Source organism: Myodes glareolus, chromosome 2, assembly GCF_982192425.1.
Source record: "Myodes glareolus chromosome 2, mMyoGla1.1, whole genome shotgun sequence".
Classification (NCBI taxonomy): domain Eukaryota; kingdom Metazoa; phylum Chordata; class Mammalia; order Rodentia; family Cricetidae; genus Myodes; species Myodes glareolus.
The window spans coordinates 138,136,713-138,162,279 of NC_142027.1; the positions used below are offsets into that span (position 1 = coordinate 138,136,713).

The 25,567-nt window shown below is 48.6% G+C and overlaps 1 protein-coding gene across 1 annotated transcript in view; it reads left to right on the plus strand.

The window, feature by feature from the left end:
• The window catches only part of Srrm4 (serine/arginine repetitive matrix 4), a 152,742-nt gene that overhangs the window by 93,967 nt on the left and 33,208 nt on the right, over positions 1 to 25,567 (plus strand). The window contains exons 2-6 of the mRNA XM_087903773.1: positions 12,081 to 12,227; positions 18,299 to 18,385; positions 20,478 to 20,549; positions 23,233 to 23,259; positions 25,155 to 25,205. Coding sequence (XP_087759899.1) covers positions 12,081 to 12,227; positions 18,299 to 18,385; positions 20,478 to 20,549; positions 23,233 to 23,259; positions 25,155 to 25,205 — 384 coding nt within the window. The remainder of the gene's footprint in view (positions 1 to 12,080; positions 12,228 to 18,298; positions 18,386 to 20,477; positions 20,550 to 23,232; positions 23,260 to 25,154; positions 25,206 to 25,567) is intronic.

Sequence of the window (25,567 nt, forward strand, 5' to 3'; positions counted from 1 at the left end):
GTCCTGTCTGGAAGTCAAATGCTCTCCAAACTATAGTTCTTTGAGGATGCTAGGCTTCCTTGCAGCTCACTGTGGGTCCTTAGGCCAGTCCTTATACCTTTCCGAGCCTCCTGTTGTGCCTGCCTCGAGACCTGTGGGAATTTGAATGATCCGGTGGGTTTTATATATCCGATGAAGCGCTTGGTACTTAGTAGGGTCTTGTTCAATACAGAGATCTTTCACTCTGGTGTGACAGTTGGGGGTGATGACTTGAAGAATCCACTGTTTTACCCCAACAAGCACCGAGAAAGAGGCAAACAGGTGTGGGTAGCTGAGAACCTTAGAAGAGTCAGATTCCCCAAAGTCTCAGCACTGGAAAAGTTCTTCAGAGGTCATGGTGGGGTGTCTCAGGTTCCCCAAACTACCCCAGGCCAACCGGAAGTCACACCGTCTCAAAACCTGACGGATGAGAAGGAAGAGCCATGGGGCTCTTTACCATATGGAAATTCTTTCTCTTATTGGATTTAACAAGCTTCTTTAGATCATAATTGCAATTATAATTACGATAAGACACTGTACTCAGCCTAATAAGTGTGTGTTTGCTATAACCATCTAAACACACGACACATTATCATCCCCGTCTCGGCAAAACAAAGAAACAGAGTTGAATACTCAGTGGCATCATATGCTGCTGCGGCCTTTGTGGTTCCAGAGCGTCGTGGAAGAGAGTCAGAGAGGAGCGCGAGAGGAGTCAGCTGGGCAGCTGACCTGAGCCTAGAAGGACGAGTGACCAGGAGGGAAGGCGATCCAGGCAAAGGAATGGGCTTGAGCAAAGACAGGAAGACTCCAAGAGCCCCCCAGAGCTGTTTACCACGATAATTGTGATCACAGTGACGGCTAACAGGACGGAGGGCCTTCTCTGCACCAGGGAAGGTCTGACACAGCCCGCCTGTGTCTTCTCCGAGAGCCAGATACTGTAATTATCGCCACGTTGCCAGGGATGTGAAAGGGCTCATCTAAGACCACAGCCTGGAAACAGCGGTGCCAGCTTTAGGCTCCAGTCAGCTTGATCCAAAGTCCCAGTGGCTCCTGACTGTTAAATGCCTACCTGTTATCAGTTGAGAAACCATGGAGCTGTAAGAGACGGTTGTTCATGCCTATGTGATAGGGAGCTCTTTTAAGATGTCACACACACACACACACACACACACACACACACACACACACACACACGAAACCCCTCTGGGGCCAAGAAGGGCCCATCAAAATCAGTAAGAGGCAATCATGTGTCTGGCTACCTAATAAAGAGAAACGTCCCTAATAAACCCACAATTCTCAGGTAATGGATTTGACTTTTAAAAGGCTGATAAACGTCTCCACAGAGGAGCAGCCCTCTGCCAACAGCTGCCTCTTCAGAGTCCCTGTGGAGGAGCCATTTCCGTGAGGAAAAAGACTGGACGCCTGAACTGGAGCTGAGAAATGGCTACTGTAGTGTAAAGCTAGGCATTACCATTCTCCAAGTTTCCTGTCTCCCGCAGGAAGAAGAGGGCTGCATAGACAAAGGAGGGGGTCTCTGGGGTGAGCCCCACAGGGGAGAGGACAAAGTGTAATTTGATGCTGGTGATTGGTGCCAGGGCTTTTGAAAGCTTTCTCCTGATTTGTGGGGTTGGCATGGAGCCATTGTTATCACGATCAGAATCAGTATCAGTATTGTAACCCTTCCCACCATCACTACCACAATCACGGTCCTCACCATCATCACCCACCACGATCACCACCATCATCACCGTCATCAAGAGCACCACCATCACTATCCTCACCATAATCTCCACCACCACCACCACCATCACCACCATCACCACCATCATGAGCACCACCATCACTATCCTCACTGTAATCTCCACCACCATCTACCACCATCACACAAACATTTGTTAACAAACATTACTCATTTACTGAGTATCTGAGAAATGTGCTAAACATTACACTACCACCTTAGAAGGCAAGTTTGTATTAATATTCATACAACAACTCCCATCCCCAGAAAAGCTTGGTGGTGTTTAATAGCTTTCTATGGGTCACACACACATGAAGCAGCAAAACCAAGATGACAACCTAGACAGTAACAGGCTTCATCGTTGCTTTGCATATGCATCTTTACAGAGAATAACTTGGGTTGAACTAAGGACTAGAGCGTGCATGGCTAACCTAGGGTGGGGGTGATCTCAGGACAAAAGTATGATGGAAGGGGGACAAAGTGGGAGAAGAAAGCTCAGGAAAGATGTGACTTCATCTGGAGCCAACTTCAGCGTCAGCTCAGGGGAACCTCAAGTGTGAGGTTCAAGTGTGCTAAGTATGTCCAGTGAGCCCTTACACAGCATTGATCCTGCCTTAATGCCAGGGAGCAGTCTTCAGTACAATGGCATCAGTAAGTCACAGGCTGTAGGTTGCCATAGTTCCATGGGGGACCTGCAGCCGGCATGTGAGTTCTCTTACATAGCAGTAAGAACCAGGAGTCCGACCAACCAACAGCATCTACTCCAGCTACAAAGATGAAGGTGTCTGCCCCTGCCCCTTCGAGTGCTTTGCCCTCAACATTTGCTCCCCCAAACCACATGCTCGGGTTTAGTGTCCTCCAGGGCTGGCCCAGCTCTGACAAATGCTGACACTGGGATCCAGTAATACAGTTAACCCAGAGAGATGGACCCACAGCCCCTCCGGTGACTCCAGCAGTGTGAGACAAGGGGTCTGACAGCTTCCCCCATGGAAACCCTTTATCTCAGTTCTCTGCTGTGTTATTTCAAAACCAACGAGCCCAATCCTCAGGAGCTCATTGCCCACTCACTGCCTGCCATCAAGATTTGTGGCTTGTCTGCTCCATCCTCTGTGGATTTCTGCGGCTGCTTACCCTCTGCTTGTTAAGAATGTTGTCCCGAACTGCATGCAGCCTTGGGCAGCAGGTGTGTGTGTGTGTGTGTGTGTGTGTGTGTGTGTGTGTGTGCAAGTGGGGAGGAAGGTGTGTGATGTATGTGTACATGGGTGCATTTGTGTGTGTATCTCAAGATTCCTCCTCCTACAGGAGCTCCCAGAAGAGTCCAGTGTGTGTGTCCCTGAATGGAGAGAGAGGGACAGTTCCACCCTTGGATGACAGAGGAAGAACCCAGGAGATAGTCACTTGTCTTGATGGGTGTAGTTGGAGGCTTCTCATTCATTCCCAGCCACCCAGACCAGAAATAATCACCCAGAAACTATATTATTACAACACTGCTTGGACAGAGGAAGAACCCAGGAGATAGTCACTTGTCTTGGTGGGTGTAGTTGGAGGCTACTCATTCATTTCCCAGCCACCCAGACCAGAAATAATCACCCAGAAACTATATTATTACAACACTGCTTGGTCTATTAGCTCATGCTTCTTATTGGCTAGTTCTTATATCTTAAATTAACCCATTTCTATTAATCTGTGTATTGCCACATGGTTATGGCCTACCAGTAAGCTTCCACCTGGTGTCTGGCATCTGTCTCCTGCAGCGGCTACATGGCTTCTCCCTGACTCTGCCTACTTTCTCCTCTATCTGCTTGGAATTCCCACCTTGTCCTATTCTGTGCTACAATAGGCCCAAAGCAGCTTCTTTATTAACAAATGATATTCACAAGCATACAGAGGGGAATCCCACACCAGGTAAACACCAAAGCCAACCCCCAGGGTAGAAGCTTCACAGCAGACCCTTATTGGCACCCCAACTTTCTTTCCTCTGCTCCTCTGCCCAGAGTCCCTGACCTCAGGCTCTCTGGGGAAAAGTCATGAGTGAGTCCCCAGAGGCAAGCTTGAAAGGGCCACCAAGTGCCAGGTTCTGTCTAAGCTCTGGGGACAAGTCTCTCTCTTCCCCACAGCTCTGCCAGGAAGGAGGGGACCGGGCTGAGGTCACCCAGCTGGTGAGTGATCAGGCAGACTGTCTGACAGCTCCTGTCTAGATGCTCTTCGCCTCCCCCTGAACCAGACTCAGCCTCCCGCACCCAGCTGGCTTTGCTTCCTCAGACAAACACATCTCCTCCCTGTGTTCTTTCTTTCTCAGTTGTTTTTTACTCATCTGGAATGGTTTATTGTATGCCTGGTTCCATCTCTCCTGCTAGACTTCAAACTTAAGGAAAGGACTCACATAAAATGATGCTTAGCTGAGAGGTGAGGGGATGAGGAGCTAATGAATGGATGGATGAATGAATGAATGATTTAATGGATAAACACATGGATCTAAATGGGAGAAGTGAGCCTTTCCACACTTTACAAGCATGTTTTAGAAGCCAGGACATCACTGAGCACTTCTATTGAGCCATCTTAATATCCCCAAACTCCTTTGGGACAAGGACCTCAGAGACATACTCCCGGGGAAGCTCGGGATTCACTCTCCTACCATGTCAAGCCTCGGCTGGAATGTCACACACAACATTACCCCATTTGAAACTGCAGTATCCTCCCAGGAGGACTTCGCCTCTGTCCTGGGAGCACTCTGCCTCCTGTGTTGTGTTCCATTTCTTCTCTCAGCGGCTCGCATCCCCACCTGATGGTCCACATATGTACCCCACCCTGTGTCTCTTCTCTGCACTCCTCTCCTTGCTGCCCCCTGCCATCGAACGAAAACTACAATGGCAGGGGATGTTTGGTCATTGTATCCAGCTGCCTCCCCAGTGCCGACAACACAGAGAGCATACAGTAGGCGCTCAGTAACTACACAGTGAATGGAGAATAGTTGAATGCTTGGTGGTAGTCCCTCTCGGGAGTTTTCCCTCTCCTAGTTCTGGCACCAGGTCTTGCCCCACCATGCTGGAGTTAGGGTTTCCTCTGAGGCTCTGAGCTGTGGCTCTCTCCATCCCTCCCACCAGCAGTGGCCGTGATGTTGCCTTAAAGGAACTTGTATTGCAGGATCCCTCCGGGAGCACAGCACATTACATAATCAAAGCCTGCTCTCCCCGGAGGACTCCACAACTGTGTCTGAAATCCTGGCAGATGCAATGGTTCCAGACTGGAGTGAGAGGTGACATTCTTGCCCATAGCCACAGACAGCAGCAGAATAGGTCTTGAAGCCAGGTCGTTGGGACTCCTGAGCCACCTGCTTTCACCATATCACTAGTCACTCTCTAGTCACTCTCGTAGCACTCTCAAGTGGGAACCCGTTCCTTTCAGGTAGTCCCAGCAATCAGCCCTAATCTCCTGATCAGCAGTTTGATCCCTCACGACAGATCAGTAGGTGACCGGCCAACCTGTGGAAAGATGCGTGGTTGAGTGGACTTGGGGGGAATTGGGGTTGGGGGCAATTATAGGTGTGTTCTATGATGGGAGTTCGAGACCCTAGGCCAGGAAGGAGCCTGACCTGCTTGACTGAGCTGGACCAGAAACTATGAGCAAGTTTTCCATATTAAATTTTTTGGTTTTATTAATCTACATGAGACCCAGGTGATCATTGATATACAAGAGTGTTGCACACACACAAAGACAAAGACACACACACACACACAAATATACACAAAGGTACATATATGCTCTCTCTCTCTCCCTCTCTCTTATCCACCCATTGTCTCAGGAAAGCAGTGGGGTGAAAGACTATCTAGGTCAGCCTAGGATCAAGCCCAAATCCTTTGTAGACTCTGCAACCTGAGTATCCCAAGTGTGTTCCAGGGAACGGCAACACCGATGGGCTAGCATGTAGCCACCCAAGCTCTCCCCAGACCCACTGAATCAGCACTCACCCTGACATGAAATCCTAGTGACTCGTGTGCACATTTAAGACCCGAGAAACAGCTGTCCACGTGGCTCTGAAAGGTTCTGTCGTCTTCTTCATTCTCAACTCCTACCTTCCATCCTCACTCCCTGTCTGTTTATTCTAACACGCCATGTCCTCTGTATTCATGACAAGTTTCCCTACTCTGTCCGACGTTCCCCTTTGCTACCCTGACCAGCTTCCGTTCATCCTTCAGGGAACTCCCCTTGGTCTCCTGCCCACAGTCTCCAGATTGCGGGTTTGTGGCTTCACAGCCCCTTAGACTTCCCTCTGCCAGAGAGATTAGTCTTCTGCATTTTAGCCTCTAGCTTGGGGGATCCCCCTCCTCTTCCACGATGAAAACTCCGTGGGGGCAGAAACTGTGTTGGTGTGGACTTGTGTGTTCTTGTAATCTGCCGTGAAGTCACTGTTCCGTGAACAGCTGTCGGGCAATGAATGAAAAGCAGGGGGAAACGCCATGTTGAGAAACTTTTCTTGGTTTTCATTCAATTTTTTACTAAAATGAACATGACTGTCCCTGAATCCCAATGACACTCCCATGGTAACACCGCAGGATCCCCAGTCTTCTCCCGAGCTTTGTTGCTTTTTTCCAGCCCTGATAAGAAAGCTCGGAAGGGTCAAGGCTCTTGTAGATTACCTCCAAGCGGGCTTAATTAACTAGATTAACCTTGAAAAAGACTTGGAGTTCCAAGACTCCAGGCCAGAGTCTCAGGAGCCCAGGCACAAATTAGCCACATCCATCTTATTGCTGGACCAGGTCAGTTCCATGATGAATTCTGGGATTTCTAGGAGGCCCGGGAGCCTGGAGGCCTGGACTTCTGTTGAAAACAGAAGATTTCAGGCCCGTGGCAAGTACAGGGATAGGGATGGGCCATTCATTACCTTGAGGCAGAACAAGCACTTGGGGCTTGTTCACTGCCGGGGAAGTAAGTCCTTTTCCTGACTAGGCCTTTGTCCCCAGCCGTGGGAGCGAGGGAGGTTCACCATGCTGCACACTGCACAGGGTTTTTAGCATCCACTGAGACACCAAGTTAGAAATACTGTACACACAGACTCAGCTATGGGCGGAGCGGGGAAAGTCAGAGCTGGGGATGTTTCAGGGCCAGTGACTAAGGACCACTTCTCCTTGTGAGAAGTAAGATGCAGCCCAAGCCCTGGGATGCCCACATCCTGCAGACACTAGAGGGATTACCCAGCATGCCGTACGCTCCTGCTCAGTGAAGTATTTCTCACAGCACTTCTCTCTCTCTTGACCCCCAAGTTGATTTTTGTTATAAGGACCCCGTGCTACTGAAATTCTAGTGGGCGATTTCATCTCCAGGCCTCGGTTTCTACACACACATGGTGGAACTGGCCGTACCTGCCGTTTGGTTTCTTTAGCACTACGGTGAGCAGAAGGGTAAGAAAGAAGTGGCATTCATTCCAGTGTCCGGCAGTCTGTCAATGTTTAAATAGATGCAAACCGCTGTTACGGCCAAGGAATGCGGAACACGTGCTGCCCGAGTGGACAAAAGCCCACATCGTGACCCGAGGGACGATGTGGGCTCAGGTAACCCCCTTGTTTTCCCACTCTCTACAGAGGTTGCCTGACTCCGAAGCACCCATGGTCCAGATTTGTCTGTCTGCCTCTAAAGTCACGTTAGCTCTGCCTAGGGCTAGGGTCATGCGGATTGGCCTCCAGCCCTGGGGAAAGGCGTAGTTTCTTAGGAGCAGCCAGAAACTCTGCTCCGCCTGTGGAAGCTTTGGTGGAGAGGCAAGCAAGCAGCTAGGGACCGAAGCATCTTCGAGAGTTTTGTAGAAAGTTCACCCCTGACTCTTATCGGAGGCTAGGAATCATCTCTCCGTTGCCATGACTACGGGCAGTCGCTCATCAGTGCCAGGTCTCTGAGTAGCAGAAATGCAGGGAGGAGGAAGGCCTCAAGGAACCCGGCACCCATGGTTTCCCCTCTCCCCGTGTGAAGTGGGGTGTACCGGCCCTCGACTCCCTGTCTCCGCTGTCCCCTGAAGATCTTGTCTTCTTTTAAGTCTTTTTTTTTTTATTTTACACTCAACTTTGAATAGCTGTGTAGGTAAAGATGGGGCAACTATGGACATGTCTCAGCAGAAATGGGCCCTGAAAAGATGCAGGCCTGGAAACAGGGAAGACACATGGGCGAGGCTGAGGCCTAGGTCTGGTTCCACTAAAGGTCTGGGGTGCTTCACAGCCTCTTCTTCCTGTCACCGCAGCAACTTGATTGGTAAGAGGGTGCAGAGCCGGAGCTACAGTGTCCGCATAGGATTAGTGGCCAGAACCCATCTACTCGTCCGTGCACCCCTTCATCAGCAAAAGGAGGCACCGGTAGACACTCTTGGCTACCTGATGGTAAAGAACTCATAGCCTAGCTCAGAAGATGATCAGTTAAAGGAAATAAAAGAATTACCAGTGAAGAAAAACAAACTCAACAAGCCCCTGTGGTTCCCACGAGGAACAGAGTCAGAAGAGAGGACAGAGTCTAATGCAGCAGGCAGGGGCAGTTCCCCGCAGAGGTCACCCTTGAGAGAGGACAGAAGGCCTGCAAGCTGCTGCGGCAACCGCCTGCCAGGTGCGGGGACAGCAAGTGCAAAGGCCCAGAGGCAGGAAAGCGTTGACCCATTTGAGAAGCAGTAAACGGACCGTATGGCTAGAACAATGGGAAGACACGGGAGGTGCGGCTGAGGTCAGATCACACGGCATCTCTGGAGTTTGTCCTTGATCTGACAAATCTGGACTGTTTCTTTAGCGTGGAGTTTCCGGGCTCTACCCGTTGAGACTCTCAGTCATTGCCTCTACAATGGGTCCTAGGATCTCACTCAGAAACCTCATTGGGAACCTTCGCTATTGTGCCAACGTTGGGTAACACAGGGATCTACGCTTGCGCTCTCTCTTCCAGTTCTAAGACAGCTGAGCAGAGCTGGAGGGTGACTCGGTTACCCCAGTGCTTGCTACAGAAGCATCAGGACCTGAATTTGTTCCCCAGCACCCACGTAAGAAGCTGGGTATGTCAACACACGCACTTGAAACCCCAGTTCTGGAAGGTTGGAGACAGGAAGATGCCCAGAACTCCCCGGACATAGAGCCTAGACCTCAGCAAGTCCCAAATCCCAGTGAGAGGCCCCATCTTAGCATGGGACCTGAGGTTGACCTCTGGCTTCCCCATGCACTCATGTGTGTGCATGTGTGTATGTGTACACATAGACAGGTGGAGAGAGGGAGGCAGGGAAAAACTGAGATACACATACACATTCTCTCTCTCTCTCTCTCTCTCTTTCTCTCTCTCTCTCTCTCTCTCTCTCTCTCTCTCACACACACACACACACACACACACACATTAGGATGTCTGAAGTAAGGTCTTGAATGTTCTATCATGGAGGACCCTGTCCTTCCCTTCAGCACTTCCTGTAGAATTTATTAGAGTTCTGTTTGCGTTACTACAGATTTCCCAGTGGGGAGTCCCAGTCTAAAAAGCTGAAACCTATGCTGTTGGAGAAAAGAACAAGCTAGCACAGCCCCTACCGCACAGCTGCAGAAATCTCGCTGAGGAGACCTCTGATCTCATCTCTTGCCATTCCTGCGTGTGCTGAGGTCTTTGAATCCAAGTCCTCTGCCTGGCATGTGCCTCCCCCTTTCTGCAGATACCTGTGCAGACAGGATGCATTATTGTGCAAACAAACAGAAAAATCACTCCCAGTCCTTGTAGCTAAAAACAAACCCAGCAAGCAGCTGCGTTTCACGGTTTCTGTGAGCTGAGAGTGTGCTGTGTGGCTCTGGCTCAGCACATCCCATGAGGTTGTTCTGGTCATATCAACGTGCTTGCTCGCGAGGCCGGAGACCTCTCTGTGGGGCTGAGTGTTCTTACCACATGGCAGATGATGATCCTTACCTCAGAGTGATCAATCAAGGAGAGCAAGGCAAACATTGCCTGGTGACATAGTTTGAAGGTCAGACATTGTTGGGCGGTGGTGGTGCACACCTTTAATCCCTGCATTCAGGAGGCAGAGACAGGCAGATCTCTGTGAGTTCGAGGCCAGCCTGATCTACGGGGGAGTGTCAGGGCTACATGGAGAAACCCTGTCTAAAAACAAAGGGGAGGGAGTCATACATGATCACTTCTACACTGGACTCATGGCAAGTGAGCCATTAAGTTCATCCCATATTCTAGGACAGAGAATATGTCTGGCAAAAGTATTAATCAATCTATGAATCCATTTTAGGCCACATTATTCTAAAGGTCCCTGTCCCTGTTGCTCATCAGAGGGGTCTTCTCTGACCGTGTGGAGTAACAGACACTTTCCTAACCCTTTGCTGCTCTATCCTTGTCATAATTTGTAACATTCACTAAGTCACATTGCTCATACTTAAGTGATAATGATCTCCTCTGACATCTGGATATCAACTTCATGGTCACAGTAGCACCCCTGATTGGGTCACTGCATCCCCAGCCTGAGAACCAGCTCTGAGGTTTGGAGATAATGAATGCAGGTTGGCCTGGACCAGGCGGGAGGCAGCCTTGATTAGAATCTCCATTCCTCCTTGGCTGGCAGCAACTCCCAGCTCTGCTTCTGAAGATGCGCCGAGAAGTGGCTGGCAGAGATGAATGTGTTGTTCTGCCCTTGCTTCCCTATTGACTGGGCTTGGCTCACTCCCTGGAAACCCTAAGGATCAGGGAACTTATCAGATGTGCTCATTGTGAGTCATAAAGCCAGTAGGAGCGTGGTGCAGAAATACTCAAGCCTTTGGTCCATGCTTGACTCAAAATCTGAAGGAAGAATGAGCTAAGACAGACCCTCGACCCTCAAGCTCCTGGCTCCATCCTCTTGGTTTGGATCCAGGATTTTAACAGGATCCTCAAAGACTGAGCGACGAGTCTATTTCTTGTCCCTTCCTGAGACTCAAATACGTGAGGTACATTAGTGACTCCCACATATTGTTTGGCAGGAGGAGGGAACCTTAAGCCCTCATAGGTATTGCTGTTCCAAGCAGGTGACCTCACCCCTGCAAGAGACACCAGATTGACTGATTTGCAAGAAAGTAAAATTAAGATAAAAAGTTTTTTTCCCCTAGATCTTTTGGTTGGCATAACTCATCTTTGTCCGCATGTTAAGTCAATGGTCTAGGACTGGTGGCAGCCTCTGTTTTATTGCTGAGGGACCGGGGACTCGGGATTTGAGTGACTGGCTGCAGTGATTACAGATGCCAAATGGGGAAGGGAAGGCAGTATCCAAATTCAAGCATTCAGCCTCCCACCCACCGCATATCCAATAAGAACAGTATCAAAGACCACAATGGGTTCCTGGAACCTAGGAGAGTATCCAGCACTGTACTGAAAATCACCATGTTGCTTCCTTTACATGGGAGCCTATGAAAAGGTTTTATTTATAAATTAGGTATAGTGTGAGATTAAGAATAATGGCAGAGAAATAATACACTATAAATGCGATCTTACTCTTAAAATATCACACTGTGTTTTTACCATCTCCTGAAACAGGAATACCTAGGCCTTCCCTTTGGCATATTCAAATGTCCAGCATCACTCTTTTGTACTTTAGGGCCATCACTAAGGGGTGACTTGGACACAGTACTCTAGTGCTATGTCTGTTAATCTGCTAAGGGTGACTATTAAGTGTTTCACAGTTGGGTAGCATATACAATATGGATACACTGGGTAAAAGGATGGTTCGTGTCCCAGACAGGAGAGACAGCGAGGCAGGGCCAGGTTTTACTATACCACTCAGGCAAGTACGAGTTTATACTTACGATCTGTTTATGGAATTTTTCCATTTGATACTTTTGGAGCTTGGCCGACTATGGGTTTATGGAAAAACAAACTGCAGATGAAAGGGGACCGAGAATGCAGAGAAACAGAGTCTAAAGAGAAAGAAGGGGCAGAAGGGTTAAACTCTTCCTCCCGTCTGTCCTCGTGAGAGAGGCCATGAGGGCTGGTTTCTAAGATCCTTCCCTGTTCTAGTCGGGACAGGATGCTATAGTAATGAACTCTGAGATCTGAACACCTTAATCCAGCCCACTTCTCTTAAAATTATTGAAGCTCAGATATCTCTCCTTCTCCAAGTGGTTTCAACTTTCAGAGTATGTAGGCTTCAGCGTCGCTGAGGGAGAAAGAGGGAGAAGACGTGCGGCTCTTGACTGCCTTGAATGGGAAATGACTCTCCACTCCAGTCAGAGAAAAAGACCAGTGATAGTCTCATCATCTCCATCTAAGCAGGAGGCCAGAAAACCTCTGGTCAGAAAATATAGTGAAATGACTCCAATATCCTAACAATTCTACCTCCTTCTTTCGTCCCCCGCAGGACAGAGCCCCAAAGCAGTCTCTTGGTCCCAGCCCAGGATGGACCTTCAGAAAAGTTGGGTCAACGTCTGGCCACTGAGACCTTTGGTGCCAACAGCTGGGAGAGAGATAAGACCTGCAGGGAGCTGGGTCCTGCCCGAGCACACAGGTGAGATACAGTACCGCCTTTAGAGCCCTCAGCTAGTGCAAGCTGAGTGTGTGAAAACCCAGGTGGCTTTTCTGACCCCTTCTTGTTTTCAAGTTCCTCTCTGGGAGCTTGTCATGTGCTAGCAAATGTTTTCTGTAGAGGGCCAGAGTTTTAGTAAGGGACCCAATGGTTGTTGTCACAACGCTTTAGACCTGGGCACTAAGTCTAAAAAAGCACACGCGTTCTAAAGACAATGGATTTTTAAGAGCAGGGGACAAGCTAGACTCGGCTTGTGTGAGTTTGACCTCTATCGGTGTGACAAATGCCTAGGACAACAAGACTAAGACAGTTATTTTTGGCTCCTGGCTTCAGAGATTTTGCTCCACGGTCACTTGGTTCTGCTGTTTCTATGACTGTGTGTGGTGAGGCAGGATGGAGAGAGAGAAAGGGGGGAAGGGAGGGGAGAGGGAGGGAAGGAAAAGGGGACAGGGATGCAACTTTGTTCCTTCTCTAGTTGGACCTCTTCCTTTTTCTACCTTTGATCCTTCCAAGCCCACCAAATATTGCATTCAGGGCATGTCTTCCCACCTTGTTTGATGTTCCATATGTCAATCATCTCTGGAACACCCTCACAGACACCCAGCACTATCCTTTACCTGTCTCCTGGGCATCACTCAATCCTGCCAAGATGACATTGTAGCTTAACCACCACCTGGCCATGGCAAGACCCTCACATTTAATGAAAGAGTTACTTCTTGGCATAGTGATTATATGAGCCCCAGACTCTCAAATAATAATTTCAACCCATATTTGTGTCCTATGTTTTAGGCCTTTGCCCTCTCTCCTTAACTCAGCTCTTCAGTCACTGCCCTTTTGTCCCTGATAGATGTCAGGTACTATGCTAGACATTGATAAGTAGCATTTCACTGAGAATCCTAGAGGTGATGTTATGACCAAAATATGATAACCAGTAAGTTAGTTAAAACAGTGAAGTTTTAAACTCTAGCTGGGGCCAAGAGATAAAGATGCTTGCTGACAAGGACCTGGGAGTACAATCCCAGGTCCTACGTGGTAAGTGGGACAAATCTGATGACTGGGAATAGATCCCTAGGTCCTACATTGTAGAAGAAAAGAGCCAGCTTCTGCAAGTTGTGTTCTGATCTCAGTATGTGCACCATAATACATGTGCATGTGTTCCCATACACAGACATGCTAATAAGAAAAAACTGACTAAATGAATACACTCCGGTCTTTTTTAACTTAACTAAACTAAGCCTACATTGATAATGGAGGGACCAATGCACTCTCTACCTCTTGGCTTTTAATTTTCTATCTTACATAAATAGAGTTTAGTTCATTATTACCTCATCTGAACATAGTCATAACACCATCGTATGTGTGTGCATACATGTGTGAGTATGTGTATGTTCAAGTGTATATGCATGTGTGTATATGTGAGTGTGTATGCATGTGTGTGTGACTGTGAGTGTGTATATGAGAATGTGTGTGCATGTCTGTATGTGTATGCATGTACATGTGAGTGTATGTATGTGGGGGGGAGGTGGGTGCACGTTTGGGTAGTGCATGGGTGTGTGGGGATCAAATGTCAGCCTCAGGTGTTACTCCTCAGGCACAACTCCCCTTGTTTCCATGCCAGGATCTCCCACAAGAACCCAGCTCACCGATTAAGCTAGGCTGGCTGGCTAGCAATCCCCACATAGCCATCTGTCTCTATTGTCTTTTGCTTTGATCAGAAGCACACACTAGAAAGCTTGTTTTCATTTGTTTGTTTGTTTGACGTAGGAGGCATGTTTTAAACTCTCCATGCCTCCATTAAAGCAACTGTGAACGGGAATACGGATCTCTCCTTCTGAAGGTCGAGGGGAGCATTGATACAGGTCAGACACTGTTGGGGTTTCTTTGCTCTGCTCACCAGGGCGCCTGATAGGAACAGAGAATGGGAGGGTAGGCTTATTTTGGCTCCTGATTTCAGGAGTATTTCTAGTGATTGTGGTCAGTAAGGTCGAGGGTATGGGGTGACTGCAAATGGCCAGGACAGAGGGCAGAGAGAACCAGATCACAACCAGATGTAACTTTCAAAGGTCCGTCTACAATGAGATAACCTACTTCCGTAATCCAGGCTCCAACCCCTGAACCTCACACGGCCTCCCCAAAATGGCAGCACCTAGGAAGCAGGGTTCAAAGATGAGCTGTGGGGAACATTTCAGAATCAAACTTCAATGGGTACCTGTGGGTCCTGGCAGTAGGTGTGAATCATAGGAGGTCCTCAAAAAAGAAAAATTCTGATTAAGGGCATCAGCAAGCCAGGGGAGAAGATTCTGAGAATGAAAATCTAAAGAAGAAGAAAAAAACAAAACGATGACACCATGTTATCAACTGAGCCAATATAGTGTGTCTGGGCCTCGTGTCCTCTTCCGTCTGTGACTGATTCCCTGAGGAGTTAAGAGCCACTGCGATGATGATAATTAATAACTATCATATTAGTGATAAGAAGTCATGCTGATTATGCTTAACGACAGGGCCATGCTCTGAAGAGTCTGTCCTCAGAAGACATTGTTGTCCAAACCCCTGAGAGGGGACTTACACACACCCTTCATGGCACTGTCTACACCCGAGCTATGTGTCACACCTACACGCTCACAGTGTATCCTACAGCTCCGAGGGGCCACGGGGATGAAACGGTACAGGTCCGACCAAACACAAGAGCCAAACATCAAAACGAGCTATAAAGCAAACGCCTAGGTGGAAAGCTTCTGCCTGAAGCAAGCGTTTCTCTACACTCCGATCACAAAAATGGCGTGGCCGCATAGCCCAGCACTTCGTTAACATGGCCAGGCATTAAGATCTGCACTTAGTTGTTAACACTGTGTCTCACCTGACAGAAACACAGTAGATTGCCCCTCCAGCATCACCACACATGCATGAGCAACACCCCGTGTTATGGTCAATATGAGGTTTTCAGCTTCATTATGGAACTAATGGGACAGCCATGGCATCAGTGGGGATGATGGTGCATGACGTGGGACTGTAACTGTAACATGGCGGGTTAGCTGTGAATGGACTCAGTGCCGGGCCAAGACACATGGCAGGTACCTGGTTTAATTCTCACCTCTCAGCAGATAAGACCAGTAAGAAAAATCTCTGCGATAGGAAGAGACATGGAGCCAGGACCACCACGTCCTCACCCACCGCACATCTTACAAGCATACACGTAACCGAGTGCTTATCTTCTCCGTGTGTGCTCGGGCTCTGAACACTTGTTCTCCGCCTCTTGCACAGTGTGGACTTAACCCCTGCACACACAGCCACTTGAACTTACAGTCTACCCTGTAGCAGCTGCATGATTGACCACTGGAAGTGACCATCATACATGGAACTCCAGTGTATGCAAGCACCCTGGGCACAGCACTAACCATTGTGCTTCTCACTACTGTCTGGGATGCTTTTCACAGAACCAGGGCAGGGGAAAGGGATGGGGAAGTGTGGATGAACGTGTATGAAGGCTTTGGGACATAATCACCTCTCAGACTTCAGATCTATTGAATTTAAAGGATTTTCGATTTATGTCAGAGTTCTTTGCAGTTGTTTTTCTTTTTTTAACTCTTGGGGGGCCTGCCACCCAGGTCCCAAATAAATACACAGAGATGGATTCTTGTTTATGAATGTCTTGCCTTAGCTTGGCTTCTTTCTCTCTAGTTCTTCTGACTTAAATGACCCTGTTTTTCATTAACTACATTTTGTTTCTGGGTTTTTTACCTTTCTTTATTCTAGATATCTTTCTTCCTTGCTACTCTGTGGCTGGTTGTGTGGCTGTGTCTGGCCACTGGTGGCCTCCTCTCCTTCTCCTTTTCTCACGTCTCCCTCCTCTCCCTAGATTTTTCCTCCTATTTATTCTCTCTGCCCTCCAGCCCTGCCTATTTCTCTCTCCTGCCTAGCTATTGGCCCTTCAGCTCTTTATTAGACCATTCAGATGTTTTAGGCAGGCAAAGTAACACAACTTCACAGAGTTAAACAAACGCAGCATAAAAGAGAGCGCCGCATCTCTGCGTCATTAGACAAATGTTCCATGGTATAAACGAATGTAACACATCTTAAGCTAATAGTCCACAATAGCTCTTAGTCCTAACAATGACTCTTCCCTGTTTTTGTCACACTTTTCCACCCCACCCTGAGCTTCCCAGCAGATGTGCCCCTGCGAAACAAGAAGGCTCAGCACGCAGCCAAGCTCCTTCATCCGTCACTTGGTCATTTGACAAATGCTCACTGGTTTCTTGCTGGGAGTCAAGGACTCCTTGGAGAAAGAAAGTGGGAAGTGGCCCACTGTGCCTTTAAGAGCAGCTGGCTCATTTTCCCTAGGGTCTATTGTGTTTTGTGCTTTATAGCATGGAGGTGCGCTTCAGCAGCCAGGGTCTGATTCTTAAACATTCTTATGATGTTAATTTGTAGCTTTTAACTAAAAGTGACTCTCTTAAAAACACACAGGGGTGTGTGTGTGTGTGTGTCCATTTGTTGGTGGGGCAGAAGACTTAACATACATTCTAATCCCTCCTCACCCCTCCTGATAACCCTGATGATCCAGACTCTTCAAAGGGAATGAAATAAGATGAAGTTTTATGATATTCTAATGAGTTTGGCCCTCCCCATCTTATTGGCTCTACAAACAGCTCTAGAAGGCAGCTGGGGTTTTGAGGCGACTCTTGGAGCAGGAATTACAGGGTTTCAAGTGCCAGCTTCCATGACTCCTGGCTACGGTCACCAGTAAGTCAGCTCAGCTCTCTGGACCTCGTTTCCTTCACTTGTGAAACAAAAGGACAAGAATCATATTGGTGATCTAGAGAGGGCCTTTCTCAACTGACTGGTTTGCCTTGTAACTTCAAAGACTTGAGTTCACGCCCAGGGGCCAGGTTTATGAACAAATCAAGGGATGGTGGCTCACACTGTGATCCCAGCGCTGGGAAGTGGAGTCAGGAGGTTCCTGATTTTCACTGGTCCGCCAGTCTCATCTACTTGGTCAGCTTCAGGCCAGTGAGAGATCCTCCCCTGTCCCCCCCCCGCCCCCCAAAAAAGGTGGACGACACATAATGAAGGAAACCCGAAGTTGTCCTCTGGCTTCCAAACACACTGCCTTCTAAATTTTATGTCAAAATACATAAACCTCTTGATACATTTATATATATATATATATATATATATATATATATATATATATATATGTGTGTGTGTGTGTGTGTGTGTGTGTGTATACATATATATACACACATTGTACACACACACACACACACATATATATATATATATATATATGCCAGTACTGATTTTGTTACTGCTAAATTAATAAAAACAATACTAGTTGTTCTAGCAAAGGCCTACTGAGCTTGCATGTTTCCATTCTCAAAGAGATTTCAATCCATCCCTGTCTCCCTTCGCTAGAGGATCGAGCTCTCTCTCTCTCTTTTTCCACCCCCGGAGCCTGCCCCAATTATAAAAGAAGATAGCTTGACTCCCTTTAACTGCAGCCTGAGCGTTTGAATTTAATTGAACGGGAAATAATTATTCCTGAAGAGCGGAGATTTTGGAGGTTCTGTGAAGCAATGTAAGATATGGATCTTGTTACATTAGACCCACGCAAATACACTTTTAATAACCAGCTTCTATTCAACCTACCTTCTGTCTCCCGTGAAATCTACAGCAGGAAGTGTAGACGGGTCGGACTGCGGTGGGAGTGGGCAGGACTGCCAACTCATTATTTTTAAAGTGATTTATTTACCGAGGTGAGCCATTTTCAAATTCAATAATAAATCTATTAAGGGGCAGTTAACCTCTATAAACCTTGTTTTAAATAATCAATTGGCATTTGGGTAACTGCAGTGCCTGTCTCATTAGGTGGGCATTAAGTCCTTATTTGAGACATTTAATCTGAGGTGTGACCGAATCAGCCATGAGGTAACAATTAGATATTCACCATGGGTCCTTGATTCACCAAGGAGCTGGTCCTCTCCCTTTCTCTGGTTGTGACAGCCCTGAGGAAGGAACCAAGGGTTCCTCTCATGTATGACTTTTTCCCCCCACAGTGCCTCTCAAGAAAGAGACCTGACACCGCCACCTTCCTCCAGGGGGAAAAAGAAAAAGAAGAAATCGACCAGGAAGAAGAGAAGGAGGTGAGCATCCTGAACAGATACGAAACTTCAAAGACTCAGAGACAGGAGAAGGGATGGACAGAGAGTATAAAGGTTTATAGAGTCTGGCAGTGACTCCAGCTTGGGTTCAAATTCCTTCTTTGCCTCTTAAGTACCCATGTGACTTTGGGCTTCACCTTTCTATGCTTTTGCCTTCCCTCTTCTGCAAATGATAATAATAAAATAATACAAACCTCTTGGGATTTTGTGAGCATAGGAAGAGAAATGATCCTGGGTATGGGGGTTCATGCCTATAATAACAGCACTTGAGAGTCTGAGGCAGGAGTATTGCTGTGAGTTTGAGGCCAACCTGGGTTACATAGTGCATCCTAGGTCAGCCTGAGCTACAAAGTGATACCCTGTAACACAAAAAAAGAGTAAGAGGAAAATATGGAGCAGCTGACACAGTGTTTAACAATTGTGTATGGCCAGTTAATAAAGAGATGTTACTACTGCATGGTTGTTGAACACAAGAGTCTGGAACTTACAGTGAGCAGAGGTTTGTGCCAAACACCTTGCTACTCACCTTCTTCTCACTCCCGGCCACGCTCTTCCAGGCAAGCATTATGCCCATTTCAGAGATGGGAATATAAAGGCTCATGGGCTGGGATGTCAGAATCGGCCTTGGCCTTGATTTGCAGGATTCCTCTCTAGATCCAGAGTTAACATTTTATGTTAACACCATATCGTGACTCCTTCGAACTTCTTGAATTTCTTTCTAAGCACAATTCTTTCAAGACGTTTTTATACTTAAAAATATTTCCAGCTTCCCTCATAAAACCTTGTCTCCCAGGGAGACAAGACTCCATGGGAGTCAGGGAATCTCACCAAACCTCCCCGGCAGTGTTTACGGAAGCCTGCAGGGGGCGGCAGAGAGCAATGACTGGCCCACTAGGGCCTGGGGTCCAGGTTCACAGGGCTTTCTCAGCCACACCTACTTAGCCTACCACTTAAGGATGGACCCACATAGGACTCGGGGGTAGTGCGGGTGACATCCCCATTGTAAGGTAGGGGGTGGACTCGAGGTGAATTGAGTTCCCGATTTTAGAAGTGTGCAGAACTCAAGAGGAGGGAACAGCACGCTCTGGGGTTCCCTAATTATTCCTCCAGCAAGGGTCCCCTGAGCGTGAGTCTGGGGACAGCTACAGTTCCTAATGTGTTGCATTGTTCCTCATCCAATTCTCTTTGCTGATACGTTTTGTTGAGCCTGCCAAGTTTTTGGTTTTTTTTTAAATAAAATAAAATAAAATTAGTGTGTACTCATTAAAAATTGGGATAGTTCATATGAAAATATGGGTTCCCCGAACCTTCTATGGAAAGGCAGCTGCTGTGGAAGGCTGGGGCTGCATTTTCACACTGAACCCCAACTCCTGTCTGAGAGGCCGCTGCATGTTCTCGGGGTTTCCTCATCCTCAGGGGCCCATGCTCTCGGGGTCTCCTCAGTCTCGGGGTCTCCCTACTGCTTCTCAGTCAGCCTGCTTCGTTCCTCTACCGCATTAGAGAGGCTCCTGTTGACCCTGAGCGTCCACAGCCTCTGTTCCCAGCCCAAGCCTGCTGTCTCACTGAGGAAATAAAGCAGGAGAGGAGCTGTGATTCCCCCAGAGGCTGTGAGTTGGTGGTGGAGTCAAGATAGGAAATCAGGTCGCTCTAACATCAGGCTGAATCATCACCTGGCCCTGCTTCCCAGGTGCCCCTTTGGTGGCTGTGACTTCAGAGAGAGGGGCTTACCAAGGAGACAGCAGAGACCAGGGAACATGGGAGGGGCAGAGCTTACAGGGGAAGCCACAGGTGAGACCAAGAAAGCACTTTAGATTTAATTAAGAGTAGAGTTATGTTGTTATGATGAACAAACCTGGAAACAGAGAGAACTCAGCTCAGATTTCAGACCACCCACGTCTTGGCTGTGTGTCTTGGAGCAGGTCACTACAGCACTCTGAATCTCACTTTTCCCCCTCTGAAAACATAAGGAAGGCAACCGTGTCAACCTAAGAAAGATATAGGGACTGCCCCTGAATACGGTCCCCAAAAGAGCCGAGACCCTGCATAAAGACGGACCGTGTCTCCCTCCCCACAGGTCCCCATCCTACAGCCCATCACCAGTCAAGAAGAAGAAGAAGAAAAGCTCCAAGAAGCATAAACGGCACAGGTACTGCCCTCCTGTCTGTCCTCCTCCACAAACAGGGACGCCCCAGGTGCGGCAGGGGTCAGGTACTGCCCTCCTGTCTGTCCTTCTCCACAAACAGGGACGCCCCAGGTGCGGCAGGGGTCAGGTACTGCCCTCCTGTCTGTCCTCCTCCACAAACAGGGACGCCCCAGGCGTGGCAGGGGTCAGGTACTGCCCTCCTGTCTGTCCTCCTCCACAAACAGGCGTGGCAGGGGTCAGGGCCCAGGAAGACACTCACTTGGAGACAGAAAAGAGATCTATTGACTCAGACTGGAAAGGAGAGCTGATCAGAAGAAAGCAGATGGGTTTGGGAGACTTGCCAGGCCTAGAAGAGGGGCTAGGAACTAGGAATGTGAACCAGAGAGATCCCTGGCAGTTCCCCCTGCTTCCTGATCCTTGCTGGGAGGGGCTGTGCCCTGCCCCATTTCTGCCACATCACAGGCCAAGACAGAAGCAGACAATGATATCTTCATCATGATCCCAAAGTACCAGGAGAAAGCCTCCATGTGGCTTCAGCTGTGTCCTAGAACGCAGAGCTGTGTTGAAGAACATGACACCCAGGGATCCCCATCCAAGGCGGGGAACAGGGAGAGTCATGGAAAGGCCTCTCATGGTTTAGACTCTCAGTCCAGGTGTTTACTATGCACACACATGCGTGTACATATGCACACGCATACATATATACACAAAGCCGTGTATACACACATACATATATACACACATCTATGTACACACAAACACGTATATATACAAATGAATACACATACGTGCATATATACAAATATGCATGCATGCACACACACATATATACACATGAACACACATACATGCACATATACACACATGCATGCACACATACCTATAGAGTCAAATACTCATGTATATTTACAGAGGGCAAAAGACTGGTAACCAATGTGGCCAATGGGCCAAGCCTACATGTTTTGAGAAATTTTACAATGCAAAATTTCCATGGTGCCATTCTTCTGCAAAGAAATTTCCATATTCGTTGAACTGCTTCTCATGGGCCACCGTCAGCCAGCTCAGAGGAGCTTTGTACCATGGGACAGTCAGCCCGCTCAACTCTACACACCATCTAAGCCTTGCAGTTGGCTGTGGATTTTAGGGAAAGAATGCCTTTTGGTTTATTCTTGTTTATCCGTATCTAGCAGTGTGTGCGGTTACCAAAGGTCAGAGATCATTTGAGTTTTTCTCATCTTCAAAGTGGCACTAAATAAGAGTTTTCACAGTCCAGAGGTTTGGCCACATCTCACTCCATATTGCTAGAATGTTCTCAGACTCAGTTTGGTCCAACTGGCTACATCCACCACTGATCTAGAGTCTCCGGTTAAACTGATGTGGTAGGTGATTAGCAAGCTGTGGTTAATTTGAAGTCGTCAGTCCTTCCTACCATGGAGCGCGATGCTAAGGCAAGCGTGAGCCCATGAGTGTAGACAAGCACTCGTCACCTGCCTGTGCTGAGCAGGAGGTCCCAGTGTGGAGGACTTTTTTCACACCTCGATCTAGAAAGCCAGACAGCTTCTCACTCAAGGCCTGTAATTTCAGCTACCTATGAGTCTGAGGCAAGAAGGTCACAAGTTCAAAACCAGCCTAGGCAATTTAGTGAGATCCTGGAGTGAGGAATTTAGGGAGGAAATGAGGGCGAATACTCTGGCCCTTCCTTGAGCCTACTCTTGGGCTCCCCCTTCCCCAGCCCAGCTTCTCCAGGTCTGTGTTCACGACATGTTCGGTTAAGGACAGCTGAGGGTCTTGGAGGTGGCAGCTAGGAACAGGAGAAGCATTGGGCCTTTCCATCTCTTAATGTCAGGGTTTGAGACCTTTGAAAAACTCTATTTTCACATCTATTCACACTTAAGATTCTGAGCCCCAGAAATAAAATGATGAACAAAACCCTGCTACAGATTTCTCCATCCAGTGGGTCAATGGTGATTACAGGGTGGGGGAGTTCTGGGCTCCACCGGAGAGAGAAGAGCCTGCGGAACGCAGAGACTACTATAAACTGCTGTGGGGAGAAGGGGAGAAGGGGAGCATGGAGGAGGGGAGAAGACAGAGGTGACCAGATAATAAGTTTATTGAACCTCGCTGCCCTCCATAGTGTGGCATAGGGATGGACAGAATGAGGTTGTTTATGCCCGGAGCATAGAACAGCAGAGGTTCTGCCTGTGGTGGAGCACAAGGAGGAGAGAGATGAACAGGAGGAGGGGGAGAGAGGGAGGAGCAGAAGGAGGAGGGGGAAGAGCAGCAGGAGGAGAAATCCACAACTAAGGCAGAACTTGGGGATTACAGCTCCCTTTCCCATGCCTCCCGGCCCGTGTCCACCATCATCCGGGAGAAGCTGGCTGACAGTTTTCCATTGGCATTGGTGGCTTTGACCTGAAACTCAGTACACAAAGCAGACTGCATTTCCCACGTGGACTCCCTGTTCTTCAAAATCTTATGGGGGAGAAGGTTTGGTTAGGAGTCCTGAGTTGTACCGGGCAAGAGCCCATCGCACGAAGGCATCGCACGGGAAAGAATTCTCAGACTCACCTGTGTTTATTTTCTCCTCTCCCGACCCTCCTTCCTCACTCCTTCCTTTTCCTCTCCCTACCCACCTTCCCCATCCCTTCCTTCTGTCTTCCCTCCCTCTCTCTTTCCTTCGAATCAGGTCTTTTTCCAAGAAGAGGAGACACAGGTAAGACTCTCTGTTTCTGGCTGCTTTTTTAGCCTTCTGCTTCAACAGACTTATTCTGGATAGCTGCCCGGGTGGGCTTCCATCACTGTGCTCCCTCTGCCTCCCTGAGCCCCAGTTCCCTCAACAGTGAAAGCCTGTGTTGATGTCCCAGAGCAGTCAGAGCCGGCTTTGGGGCTATGCGTTGCTCCTGGACCGAGCTCTGCCCGGAAACTGGAAGTCAAGTCTCTTAGGAGACACGGGTCCTATTACTCCACCGTAACTTTCTTACATCTGGGCAAGGAGTAGAGAACACGGCAGGAGCAACATGAAGCTACCACCTACAGGGACTCACGCACAGTGGGCCTACACTTAACTCTTTCCCCCGCCCACCCCAGCCTTCAGCAGTGGGTGTGTTTATGGTTCCCACTTGAGAGACTAAGCCAAGAGAGACCAGGAGCACAGCTAAAACTGAAGCCCAGTCTGTCAGCTGGGGGGTGTATGCAGATGATGGTGGCTTCTTCAGTAACAATAGCATATCTAGAGCATCTCCAGTGTCATCGGCTACCAGTGAGTACCATCCAGTCTCTCACACAGCTGGCTGTGGCTTCCTCCATGCAAAACTGAGGCAGGCGATCTCAGAGGGAGCAGGCCACTTGTCTGATGTCACTCACCTGAGCAGCAGAGGTGGCACTCAGACTTGGCATGGTGGCAGTAGATGAAATTATTAACCCAGCCCCTTCCAAGACCTCAGCAGACAGCCTTGGGTTTGGGGGAACCTGTGAGGCTAACTGGCTTGAGATAGAGACTCACTTTTTCAGTCTTCTGGGGACCCTGACCCACAGGGACCCTGGCTCATTGTTGCTCCTTCTATCCACACCCCAGGGTTCGGGTACTTGGATATTCATGGGCAGAATGTTTCATAATCTACCAAACCCGATCTGCCTTCATCTATCTCCCGTCTAAACTGATTGACTAGGAGACCATGGTGTGCACCGGACCCCGACTCTGTTGTGCGATCTCGCCCCCGTGTCTTAGCCCCTCAGAGGCTTCATTTCCACATCTCTAAAATGGGCTCTGACAAGTGTAGCTCCAGCTGTAGATGATGGGGACAACAGAGTGAGATGGTGCACTAACAGTTCACACGGAGCGGGAGTGTTTAGCACAGTACCCGGTGTGCACTAACGGTTCACACAGGGCAGGAGTGTTTAGCACAGTACCCGGTGTGCACTAACAGTTCACACGGGGCAGGAGTATTTAGCACAGTACCCGGTGTGCACTAACAGTTCACACGGGGCAGGAGTATTTAGCACAGTGTCCGAGGTGCACTAACAGTTCGCACGGGGCAGGAGTATTTAGCACAGTGTCCGAGGTGCACTAACAGTTCGCACGGGGCAGGAGTATTTAGCACAGTGTCCGAGGTGCACTAATGGTTCACACAGGGCGGGAGTGTTTAGCACAGTGTCCGAAGTGCACTAACAGTTCACACGGGGCAGGAGTGTTTAGCATGGTGCCCGAGGTGCACTAATGGTTCACACAGGGCAAGAGTGTTTAGCACAGTGTCCGAGGTGCACTAACAGTTCGCACGGGGTAGGAGTATTTAGCACAGTGCCCGAGGTGCACTAATGGTTCACACGGGGCAGGAGTGTTTAGCACAGTGTCCGAGGTGCACTAAGCCCTCGGCATGCAGATATGGTCGCTGTGACCTTCATTACCCTTGCTGCTATTAGCCTTCAGAGCGAACTTGGCCTCCTCGGCACCCTGTTCTCAGCACAGGGCCATGAACCAGGATCCCTGGCCTAACTCGGTGCATGGAGACGCTGGCATTCGAGCCAGCTGCTTGTGTTTAATCTTGAACTGCACCCGTGTTTTCTTTGCCTTGTTTGCCTCTTTCAATTAACTGGCCGTTTCTCCTTCAGCTCCTGTAGCCCTAAAAACAAAAGACGGGAAGAGAAGAAGCATAAAAAACAGTGAGTAGCCAGATGCCCCTGGAGCACACTGTGCAGCCTGAGGAAGTGGAGGCCTGGCCTCTCTTCACCTGGAGTGTTAGCTGCCAAATGACCAGGGACAGGGGAGGAGGGGGCAGTAGCTGAGAGGGAGGAAGGAAGGAAGGAAGAGAGGAAGGGGAGGGCTTTATGTTCACTTGAAAGTGAGGGGTGGGGTATGCATGGATACACAGGTTGTATATGTGGTATGTGGGTGTGTGCATGTGTGCTTGTGTTGTACATTGTATATGTTTGTGCCTGAAGTGCTTGTTAAATGTGTAACATGTAATGTATATACCATACATAAATTTGTAGGTAGCTTGTGCAAATGTAGTGTGCACATCACT